Genomic DNA, 12300 nt, shown 5'->3' on the forward strand with positions numbered 1-12300 from the left:
TTAAACAGTGCCAGTAGTAAGTAATTCAACGATAAAATGGTGGCATAAACGATAAGGAAAAGTTCAAGTCTTGGAGAAACTAATTATTGCATTCTAGTAGAAAAATTACCAACGTATGTAAAGTAAAAAAACTATGCTCCATTAGTCTATCAACCTAGATTGGAGCACCGTAGTGGGTGATTATCGTTGAAAATCAAACAGCAGCTCTGAAAATTCCTTAAGTTTTGCTCAACTCAAAAGTGCACATTTTAATTCTATTTTTTGTACTGGAGCAATCCATGATGAGCAAATAGCATTCCGTATATACATTAAATGCACGGATATTGGTGCACCTTAATTTGCTGTTATGGTGAATATATTTTTATCGACTTGAGTAAGGTGTTTTCTTTCTTCGAAATTAGCCTTCTTTTACGAATTCGCTCCGTAACCTCCGGTACTCCAGCTGTTGTAGTAAGATGGCAGATTGGACGCCATTGGACCGGTGTGGTGATGCAGATGATGTGAATAGTGCAGATGCGAAGCGCTGGCGGTGTGGTGCGAATGTTGTTGCATGCCGTGCTGGCTATGCTGCGGGGAGGACGATGAATGCATGCTGCCAGCAGCGACAACGGATGCGATTTCCGCCGGATGAGAGCTTCCGCCGTAGTACAGGTCGGCGGCCGTCGTTGCCGTGGAAGGCTCTTGAATTACGGATGCAATGATCGGTGACCCGCCGGCAGACGGGTCCGAGCTAATCACATCCATCGGTTGACCACCGCTGATGGAAGATGGGGAGATCTGCTGCTGCTGCTGATGGTGGTGGTGGTGGGAGTGGTGGTGATGATGCTGTGAATTATGGTGGTGATGGAGAAGGGATTCACTCAAGGCTAGCGATGGTGAAGTTTCCGGTTTGCAGTATTGGCTAAGGGATTTCTTGCCTATGGCTTGACTATCCAGGTACTGTTCAATATCGACTTGATCCTGATCTAACGGGGAGATTAGATAGCTTTGATTAGGGATTACTGTGATGGATGCGTAGTCGGGGGGAAGGTTTGGAATCGTAGAGCTGGATAACGTCGGTTGCAAGGAAACGGAGTTTGAATGATGATAGGAGGAATCGTGCAGTTGGTGTACTTGATTCGGAAAGGAGCGATAGAAGTCTTTTGCTGTAGATTGAGACGTGAAGACGGAAGTCGAGCCCGTGGTTGTGTAACCACTGTTGACATGTAGCGAGCTCCATTGCTCGTTTCGGTAATCGACGGAGGATGAGTTGAGGTATTCGTTGCGATTATAATAACCGACGGGAGAATCATTGCTTGACATTCGGGAATGTGGTGAAAACGACTTCACATTTGCGAGTCCGGTGTAAGGAGTTGTCGGTGGGGTCAGCGGTTGACCCTCGGTGGAAGAGTGGATTGAAGCTGCGCTTGGACTTTGTGGACTGCACGGTGATTCCATTTCACACGAGAGCACCCCATAGTACCGGTTGACTAGTTCACTATTTCCGACATGTTTCGTTGAATTTTCTCGGCCAAGTGAGAACCCTGAATAGTGATCTACCGATGAGCTGGAGGAAGAGGGGGTCAGTATGTCCGTCGATTGCCCAACTTTTGTCATCGTCTGCTGGTTTATGAATTCACAGTTGGCGCTGAGAGCGGCTACTGCGGGAGGTGCTTTCCCAAGATTCAAACCTTTCGATTTGTTGGCAGCGGTACCGGTGTTTTTCTTTGTGGTACGTGGCTTTGGCGGTGGCGGCGGCGGACTGTTGGCTTCTTCGCAATCATCATCGCAGCAGTGTTTGCCGTGTTTGCCGAACTTTTTGGACTTTTTTCGCCGCGGTTGGTACTTGTAGTCCGGATATTGGCTTTTGTGCGTCAGTCGCAGCTTATCCGATTGCTCGATGAAAGGCTGCTTGTCTTCGGGGGCTAGATTCCTGAAAATGAGACAAAAGAAAACAGCGGATCTGTCAATATGTAAAAAAATGGGAGTAATTAATGACGGTTTTCGGATGTATAAGAGATGGAAAGGGGATGGTGAACTAAATATGTCAACAAGTTTACGCAGCTTTTCGCGGGTTGCTAGGCTCCGCGTTAAGACGCCATTAAAGAAGGGGTAGGTAAGTGCTGGAACGTTTAGAAATTTTCTCACGAGTAATTTTCTTTTTTTTGGGCGAACATAATTCATGTTCGATTTGAAAGGGGTAAATGCTGATTATGATGCCCTTCCAGAAATGAAACCGTCCTACTAGTGTGATGGAATTTCCTGCGCTTGAGCGAACACGTGTGTAAACATTGAGGTGAGCTTACGATGGGGGGTTTCTTTTGTGCGATATATAATTCAAACAGTTTCATCGGATGGAGGAGATAACAATATTTGATTAGCTATTTTCATAATATATTTATGATAGGGTTATTTTCCCCAATGTTGACGAACTGGTTTTTAACTTTACCGGTTTTGGAACGGTTGCATTCGCATTAATTCGAGAAGTTTTACTAAACTCCGGCGGTTTAATTCCAGTATATCAATTTAAACTGAATTTTCCTTTCTTAACAAAAACTGTTACTGATTTTAGATATTCGGAGAATAGAAACAGGTAGAACTGGCACAGCTGGCATTTCATCAAAACCATGACTACAGCAAGTCACCGCGCACGAATATTCTTATCAGTTATTTTTTCACCAAGATGGACAGCCAATTCCGGCCAACTGCCTTCTTATGACGATTAATATGTCTTCTCTTCGGCGGACGACGCGACAGACGACGGCTAGCTGGCAGAACCTTCCGGTTATGGATCATTTGCGCTTCGCTGCTGCTGCGCAAAGTTATATTATCAAAGCTTGCAGCTGGGGCCGAAGCGGATGAGTCAAGGAATCTTTGCAACAAAATCTGCAGCAATCGAGCATTACATATTTGCAAATTGGACGTGATGTTAATTGCACAACAAATAAAACTGACACCGTAGAGTGGACTTTCTCTGAACTCTGCTTACAAACTAGTGTTATCCTCGGATATTAAAGTTTGATTGAAATCCTAAACAAAGCAAAATTCTGTCTAATTCATAGAAGGTTTAGTTTAAGTAACTAAAGTTTAAGTTGATAATTTAAACTCACGGCATTCAACGGTAACTGTATTCGCAAAAGCAGGGTGGGTGAGTTATGGTACTGCGGTAATTAGAGCGTTTAAATTTGCCCTATTACCCGAATAAATCCGATGGACGATACTGATACTGATCTTGAAGAAGTTTATTAATGAGCGAATTAAGTTGATGATATGAATTGATAGAAATGTGTTGCTTACGAAAATCATTTAGTTTTAAAATAAACAATCATCTAAATAGATCCCGACATTGGAAATGTTTAGGCTGCCTGAGGCATTTCAAATATGTAATATATAGGGTCTTTTTCTAATTCCCGTCGTAATAAGTAAAGCCATTCTAATTTTCATCATTTGCTGGATGGATTTAATGAATACTCCGATAGTAGTTGTGCGGATTTAGCTCAAACACACTTACCTTCCGTTCCGTGAACTTTGAAATCACTGAAAAGCGACTATTAAAGCATATTATTGAAATTACGCAACTGACTTTATTAAACTGACTTTAAAAATCACAACAATGTTTACGAAGCTAACGCGCATGTATTTGTGTAGAACGGCATGACAAATGTTATTCAACAAAATTTCTGCAGGTCAGGCAAGTTTTTCTGGCTGTAGAATAACGACAATGCCTTGCGTGAGCTATTTTCATTTATGAATGACGAAAATTAAAACGATTAGTCGACATTGTCTTCTTCGTCGCACGAAAAAACGTAGGAAATCTGGCTGGTAGGACTTCTTTAATGATAAAAAGCATTTAAATAGATCTCAGCTCACTTTGATTGATCGCGTATGATAGGCAACTAACTAAAATATTAGGGAATAACTAGTTTTGCATTGTGTGTCATAAAAATGCTGATATTTTTAATAATTTGTGTTGGATAGGACGGGAATAGGCAATTATGACGATGTAGCAACATACCCTATTATATGTAATAGACACATTCCGCGGGCCGGTATACCAACCACATATTTTATAAAAGTTGCTTAAATAAATGAAATTTAGAAGAATTAAATGATTTCTCGTTTGATTTTTAAAAATGCTGCTACAGTGCGCTAAAACATTTCATAATATCACTTGTTTTTGACCAATTTACGAAGGAATATATGCTGAATCCATTCCAAAAATAGTTTGGATGAAATTTTGCAGTTATTTTGTGGATGAACTAGGACAATTTTTTGCGTTGTAATGTCACGAAAAAGGTGTACTTTTTCGCTTACGTAAAACACAATAAATTCGAACAATCTAATAATCCGTATTCTCCTTATACTCAAAAATACCTTTAAAACGGTGCCTAAAGAATGAAGATAACTTAAGTAGAACCTAAGTTATAACTGATTGAAGCTCGCATTGTAACGTCACGGCGCACAGCCGAACGGATTCAATAAAAAGTGAGACATAAGTAACAACATCGAAGGGGGCTCCGTAGCCGCTAGGTTATCGAGTCTGCTTTGACAAGCGAGTGGTCGTGGGTTCGAATCTTAGTAGAATCAAGCCGTTCGATGTCAGCTGACTTTAGCATGGGCTTATTCTCAGGCCCTCCATTTACCCTTCCTTCATGTTAAATTCTATATTTACCCTCTGACGCCTCTTGACAGTGCAAATGTCCCTCCTATAGTTGAGTGTACTGGTCAGAGGTACGAATGAGTCCTCGCTAGGGATGGCTATAATATGGGATAGTACTGGCAGCGAGGAATAAGTGGGTAAACTAGATCAAGCTTTGAAGGAAGGGTAAACCCCAATACACACAAGACACAAGCACGCATAAAATTTAATAAGCATTTCGCTCATTCAATAGCGATTATAGCAAAAAGAAATGCAGTTGCAGGTCATACAGAAAACACCCGGGCGATATCACAACAGATCAACTATACTGGTCGCAGCGGCATTTGCGGTTGACAATGTTAATGTGCAGAAAATGAGAAGTATTCAGCAAGAATTTTGAAAGTTTATCACTAAAGATGGAGAATAGTTTATCTCGTATTTTTTTCCTTATAGCTTAACCTACAAAAATATATTTTTATGAATTTCGTACTTTATTTCCTCCTGGAGAACTTGGAAATTTTGTGCTGCCAAATTCTAAATGGAACAGAATTTAATAGCTAATGTTTCTGCGATGTCTTCGATGTGTCTTAGTCTTAGTAGAATCCGTAGGTTAAGAAAGGTGTAACTTTTTATATGTCCAATAATTGATAGAGAGTGTAACATGTGGTTGAATTTAACAACGGTTCACACAGAAGCGTAAACTAACAGGACCTTCTGGATAAGCTATTGTTGTAAACAATAACGAAGCTTACGAATTTGCGGATGAAACAGCCATCTCGAGTAGGTTTTCTCCGACAGCAAAAATACTGCGCCGAGTGTGGTTGGTTCATTCGCAGGAATTGTGACACTGGATAAAAGAAGAGTCAAAAATAACTTCTTGTGGGTTTGATATGGCAGTTAGAACTTAGAACACTATAGAACTAATGAAAAAACTGAAAATAAAAATGATGCAATGAATATTAGCGAAATACTGACGTAAAAAGTTGACCCGAACCATTTTTTGCTTCCGTTACATCAGGTTCGAGTACAATTATCGAAGTTCCCCCAAAACGCGTGTCAGCATTTACTACCAGAATGTTTGAGGTATGCAAACGAAAATTGATTAATGTTTTATTGCAGATAATGTGTGCGAAATGGGCAGAAGCATAAATCTTACTCAATGACGAAATTAAGGACAGTTTACGGGAAGTTTTTTTTCTCGCACGTGTAAACCCAAAAGGATAGATATGATATCGGACTACGTCCTTGAAAACGAAACGAACGATTCTATGATACGAATTCAACTGTCTGTTTAATTAGCTCTCTTTACCTTTTATAATCATTTGAATGGAAACAACTGGTATAAAAATCATTAAGGTAGTTTAACAAATTATAATCAAAATCAATTAGGCGTTACAACGGACACCACAGTATTATATCCCGTCCCGGCGATAATCAGTCATCACCAGAATCACCTAAATAATCTTCCTCATCATCACTAGTCTCTACAGATGTACTAACTGCCCAGGGTTTCATCCTCTCCGCCGCGAATATTGTCGACGTTCGTTTTTGAGTAAAACGGACTCCAGGAACGTCGGTAATTATTCGGTTAGGCTTACCGAACGTAGCGAAAACGTCACTCAACATTTGAATCACTGGTTGCGTCTTCGTATTTCGAACAGCCCTCAATACAACGTATTTAGTGAACCCATCTACCAACACTATAATGTACTCGTTTAGGAGAGTAGAACGAATAAATGGGCCTAGATGGTCCAGATGGATCGTGTCGAACGGCACAGGAATCTTTTGTATTGGATGAAGCAATCCTTCTTTCCTACCGCTCTTGCTCTTCACGTAGGCACAATACACGCACGAATTTATATACCGCTTCAAATAGTTTTTCATCCGGCGAAACCAAAAATTTCTTCTTACAGCTTCAAACACTTTATCAGCACCTTTGTGGCCTAAATCGTCGTGGTAGCTACGTGTGATTCGCCACCGTGCACGAGTAGGCACCACCCACTTCAACCCATCACTGCACCGTCGCATCACACCTTCATCGCGCAAAGCATACTCCTTATGTATCTGCCTACCACGATTATCAACCGGAGGTGCAGACAGAATCCGCATTAACTCGTACAAATTTTCGTCTTCTCGCTGCAATAATTTTAACCACTCATCTTCTCTGATATCAATTTGCATCACACTGGCCATCGCAGGCTCGGTTTCTTCACACACTGGCTCTTCAACTGGGTTGCGACTCAAGCAATCGGCGTGCTTCATTTTGGTTCCTTTTCGATGGTCGAGCTCGTAGTCATACTCGAGTAGTTTTAGTAGCCACTTTCCTACCACGGGTAACATTTGCTTTTTCGCGACCGTCTTCTTCACAGCTTCGCAGTCGGTAACAATTTTCACATGGCGGCCCAGTACATATTTCCGAAAACGTTCTAATGACTGCACTATAGCCAAAGCTTCCAGCTCATAGCTGTACTTCTTACATTCGGTCGGTGACGTTTTTCTACTGAAATAACTGATTGGATGTAAACCGTCATCCATTTTCTGCAACAGAATACCCGACAAGCCGTGAGAACACGCATCTGTGTGTAGCTCAATCTCTTTTGCTGGATCATACATCACTATCACTGGTCGATTTACTAATATCACTTTGAGTCTCTCAAAGGCCGATTGTTGCGCATTATCCCACAGGAACTCAGCGTCTTTTTTAGTTAACCGAGTCAAAGGTTCGGCGATCAAACTAAATTCTCTCACAAAGCGTCTAAAATAATTAGCCAGTCCCAAAAACTCTCTAATATTTCGCACATTTGCAGGAACGGGAAAATCTTTGATAGCACAAATTTTTGCCAATCCTGGTTTTATTTCCCCCTCACTGATTTCAAACCCCAAAAACTCCACTTGCTTCTTCAAGAATTGTGTTTTTTTTCAAATTCACTGTTAATCCATTCTCCGATAACGCATTTAACAGTACTTCAAATTTCTTCATCACTTCACTTTCGTTACATCCACCAAAGGTAACATCGTCCAGGTATGCCACGAATCCCATACGACGAAGTGGTGCAATCACAGCATCAATCATTCGCTGAAATACCGCACTGCCATTGGACAACCCGAAGGGCATTTTCAAGTATTCGTAATGGCCCATCGGTGTAGAAAAAGCTGTAAACTTCCGGCTTTCCAACGATACTGGAATCTGGTGGTAACCGCGGAACAAATCCACCGCTATAAAAAGTCGTCCTCCCACTAATCTGTTCAAGCAATCCTCGATGATCGGCATAGGCCATTTGTCCTTTACCGTCTTTGCATTAAGAGCCCGGTAATCCACCACCATGCGCCAATCTCCACTCTTTTTCTTAACTAAAACCGTAGGACTGTTGTACGGCGACTTTGATTGCTGGATTATTCCTGCCGCCAGCAGGCTCTCCACTGTATCGTCCACCACCTTTTCACGGGAGTATTCCATCGGGTACTGTTTAGTGTATATGGGCTTCTCATCTACCAATTCGATTAGCATCTCACAATTTTTGGCTGTGCCCATCTCTTTGTAGTTCTTTGCAAAGCAATGCCGATATCGTTCAACTACACTTAAAATCTTTTGGCGCTCATTATCACCACCATCCACATTTATCTCAGTAGCTGATATAGGCTCGTATGCCCGAATGTTACACATATTCGGATGAGTGCCACTCGGTCCTGAAGATTGTTCGATCCCACTAAAGGCGATCTGTGGTTGCTCTTCATCGATTTTTTCGATACGAACGCTTCCCTTCTCTTTGACGAATCGGACATCATCGCGATCGAGAACATCTCGTCCAATTATCACTGTATTCATCTGCACTTTATTCGGCACTACTAAAAGACTAACTTCCAACTTCAATCCATCCACTTCTATTTTTTCGGAGCTACGCTCTCGCACTTGTACTTTATTACCGCCAAATCCAACCAATTGCATTGCGCATGGTTTCAGGTTAGTCAAAATTTCTCGGCAACTTTCCTTTATAGTGGTTACCGCCGAACCGCAATCATACAAAGCATCTACACTGTTTACACCAATTTTCAGTGTTTTCACATAGCTACTCGTTTGGCCAATTTCATGCATCACTTTAAGAAAAGCCTTTTGATTCGGGATCTTGGTACAATTTTTCGCTACATGACCCCTCTCATTGCAACGAAAGCATTCGATATTAGAGGAAGGTCGTGTACTTTTCCTCTCACTGCACATTGCTGCTGCATGCCCAATACCACTACAACGATAACACTTGATACTCGATCCAGCATCTCCTTTTATCACTGGTTTAGAAGAAGATCCATGAGAGTCATCCGTCGTTTTCAGTTGCTTCACTTCGGCCAGCCACTTCAGCTGTTTCAATAGTTCAGGCAAAGTATCGACCTGAGCGATTGTTCCATAACGGCCTTCCAGGCCAGACACTATATATTTGATCGTGGCCTGATCAGGAAGTTTTCCCTTTCTAGCCAATGCCACGTGGCTATAGAAATACGTCTCCAAGCTTTCTCCCGCCATTTTCTTACGATTCATCATAGTTTGGTGAATGTTCACGATATCTATCGCTGTTGGAAAATCGATTACCAGCTTAGCTTTAAATTCACTTCAATTCTTCACCGTAGCACCGGAAAACCAAATTTTGGCTGCTCCCTGCAAATTCACTATGCCACATTGCAGCATCCAGGCATCATCGCCGTTATACAATGCTGCCGCCTTCTCGATGGATTCGATCCATTGTTCGGCAGTCGGCGTCGTTGGCACATCAGGGTCAAACGGTAGCACTATGTCCTTCACATCACGTACGTCGAACCGGCGCACATTTCCCGCCGAAATTGTTTGTAACGTTTTAATCAGCAATCTCATTGTTTCGTTATCCATTATGTCACTGTTATCACCTGGACTCTGCTTATAGCGCGGATCTCGAGCGTTTATACGTTCAAATTGTTCACGATCAGATTGGATTGTCTCGTTGTTAGAATTGCTCCCACTGAACAAGTTTTTCAACAGGCCCAAAGCACCAGCACTATGCTCGCCCGTTTCCGTATGTCCAACAACTTGTTCGGCTACCTCTCTGGAAATCTCTTCCAACTTTTCGTCGTGATCACTCATCACCTTCCGGCAAACACCAAAAATATCCAATCTACCGCTACGATCGCTAACATGAACTTTATACTGACCGTCGCGACAATAGCATTACGCGCGCTAAGTATCTATCCTGTCTACAGAATTGTAAACCTAAAAGGATAGATGTGATATCGGACTACGTCCTTGAAAACGAAACGAACGATTCTATGATACGAATTCAACTGTCTGTTTAATTAGCTCTCTTTACCTTTTATAATCATTTGAATGGAAACAACTGGTATAAAAATCATTAAGGTAGTTTAACAAATTATAATCAAAATCAATTAGGCGTTACACACGGTTGAGATTGACAATGACCTAGAACATCAGTGAGCTGACATTGACCGCATCAAAATGGTCGTGAGCTTAGATGTAGCTTACGTTGCTCCCGATATGTCCAGAAATTGTCATCGAAAAGCTCAGTAGTTCTGTCTTTTTTTAAGAGTAGGGAAATTTGCTCAGCACCTTGGAAGATACGGTACTATCAGATACCTGAGAAGACAACTCAGGGAGTGGGGTTAGGTATCCCGACCCCCCTAATGGGGCGTGAGGATCCAGACCCACTAAAACCCAACTCGAGTCGCCAGCCTGAATCCCCCCTGGCACCATCTTATTGGTATTACTTCAGGGAGGGGCTATTGTGCTCAACGCACTCTCTTAGATACTACTGGACTATGGTAGGCTGTTTATTCTATGGTAGGCCGTTGATCGACTCTCCAGCGGTTTTGTAGCTCAAGTACAATTTGGGTAGCGTTCGCATTAACCGCTTCCCAGACGTCCGAGCTAGAACACATCCTTTGGACTAAATTATCCGGAGTAGTGTCCTGTTCGCTCACTGCCATATGCCCTGAAGAAAGCATGTTCTGCAGTTTCCTCTACATCCATGCATACAGGACACGCGTGGGACTCCGCACGCCCAAACTTGTGCAGATACTGTCTAAAACAACCATGCTCTGACAGAATCTGTGTCAGGTGGAAGTTGACTTCGCCGTGGCGCCTGTTGACCCACCCGGATAGTTCCGGATAAGTCGATGTATCCACCGGCTTTTTGTGGAATCAGATCATGCCCGCTGCCATGTGGTCATCGAGGCCGATCTTGTGGTACTCCGTATGCCTCTAGTTCCACGTTGGTTGAAGCACTCTACGTTCTCGCTGATGATGATGCCAATAGGCATCATACCCGCTAAGACGCAGATTGCGTTATGTGAAACTGTGCGATACGCACTCGCCACTCTCAAGCACATGAGACGTTAGGTACTTTCCAGCTTAGCTAGGTAGCTTTTGGTTCCTAACGCCGATGACCACACCGGCCCACCATACTTAAGTATGGACTGGACCACATTGGCTAATAGCCTTCGCTTGCTGCCATATACCGCAGAGCTATTAGACATCATACGAGATATTGCCGAAATAGCTGTGGAAGCCGTCTTGCAGGCATAGTCGACGTGGCTCCCGAACTTGAGCTTATCATCGACCATCACTCCCAGGAGTTTTAGGGACCGCGTTGACGAAATAGTGCAGTCCCCGACGCTGATATTTGCTTGCTGTATCGACTTGCGGTTGTTCACCACGATAACCTCCGTTTTGTGATGCGCTAGCTCCAGTTTCCTGGAGCACATCCAACCCTCAACAATGCTGATAGACTGGGCAGCCGTCAACTCGACCTCTCCGATAGATTCTCCGTAGACTTCCAAGGTAATGCCGTCCGCAAAGTCGACAATTACCACCCCTACCGGGAACTTTAGCTTCAACACCTCGTCATTCATGACATTCCACAAAACCGGGCCCAGTATGGAACCTTGTGGAACCCCTGCAGTGATTGGAACGCACTTCTGACCCTCCTCTGTGTTGTAGCATAGCACACGGTTCTGGAAATAATTTTCCAGAATCCTGTACAGCGACACCGGCACTTGGACGTTCCGAAGCAAGTTGGCTATGGAGTCCCAACTAGCGCTATTAAACGCATTTCTCACGTCGTACGTGACAACTGCGCAATAGCAGATACTCGTCCTCTTACGCTGGATTGCCACCTCGGCAGTTTTAGTGACAGACAAGATGGCATCCACCGTAGATTTGCCTTTACGGAAGACGAATTGGTTCCTTGACAGACCGTTTTTAATTTCCGTGTACTGTACGAGTCTATTAAGGATAACCCTCTCCAGTACCTTGCCGACAGTATCGAGCAGACAGATCGGCCTGTATGACGAGGGGTTTTCCCGGTTTCGGCAATAGGATCAGGTTCTGTTGCTTCCATCTGTCCAGGAAGTGGCCATCTTCCAGCCATCTACTCATCACTGCTCGGAATAATTCGGGAGCCTCCGAAATAGCCGCTTTAATGGCCAGATTCGAGGTCCCGGTGCCTTGCTCGCCTTTAGGGATTTAGCGATCTCAATGAGTTCCTCGTTCGTAACCGTCACTTCCTCCCGGACCTCTAAACCGCCGTCGCCCACGTTACTTGGGATGTTCGGCATGGAGGCCGACCATCTTACGCTATGGTCTAAGATACTGGCACGTCGGCCGTGGGACGATTCAGCGGTCCGAGGCCAGAGCTTTGGCTCGT

General features: G+C 43.3%; 1 protein-coding gene across 1 annotated transcript in view; it reads right to left on the bottom strand.

The window, feature by feature from the left end:
- Positions 1-290: 290 nt before the first annotated feature.
- The window catches only part of LOC128746234 (transcription factor Sox-8), a 48746-nt gene continuing 36736 nt past the window's right edge, over positions 291-12300 (bottom strand). The window contains exon 3 of the mRNA XM_053843282.1: positions 291-1912. Coding sequence (XP_053699257.1) covers positions 409-1912 — 1504 coding nt within the window. The 3' untranslated portion in view covers positions 291-408. The remainder of the gene's footprint in view (positions 1913-12300) is intronic.

This window comes from Sabethes cyaneus, chromosome 1 (genome assembly GCF_943734655.1).
Source record: "Sabethes cyaneus chromosome 1, idSabCyanKW18_F2, whole genome shotgun sequence".
NCBI classification, from domain to species: Eukaryota; Metazoa; Arthropoda; class Insecta; order Diptera; family Culicidae; genus Sabethes; species Sabethes cyaneus.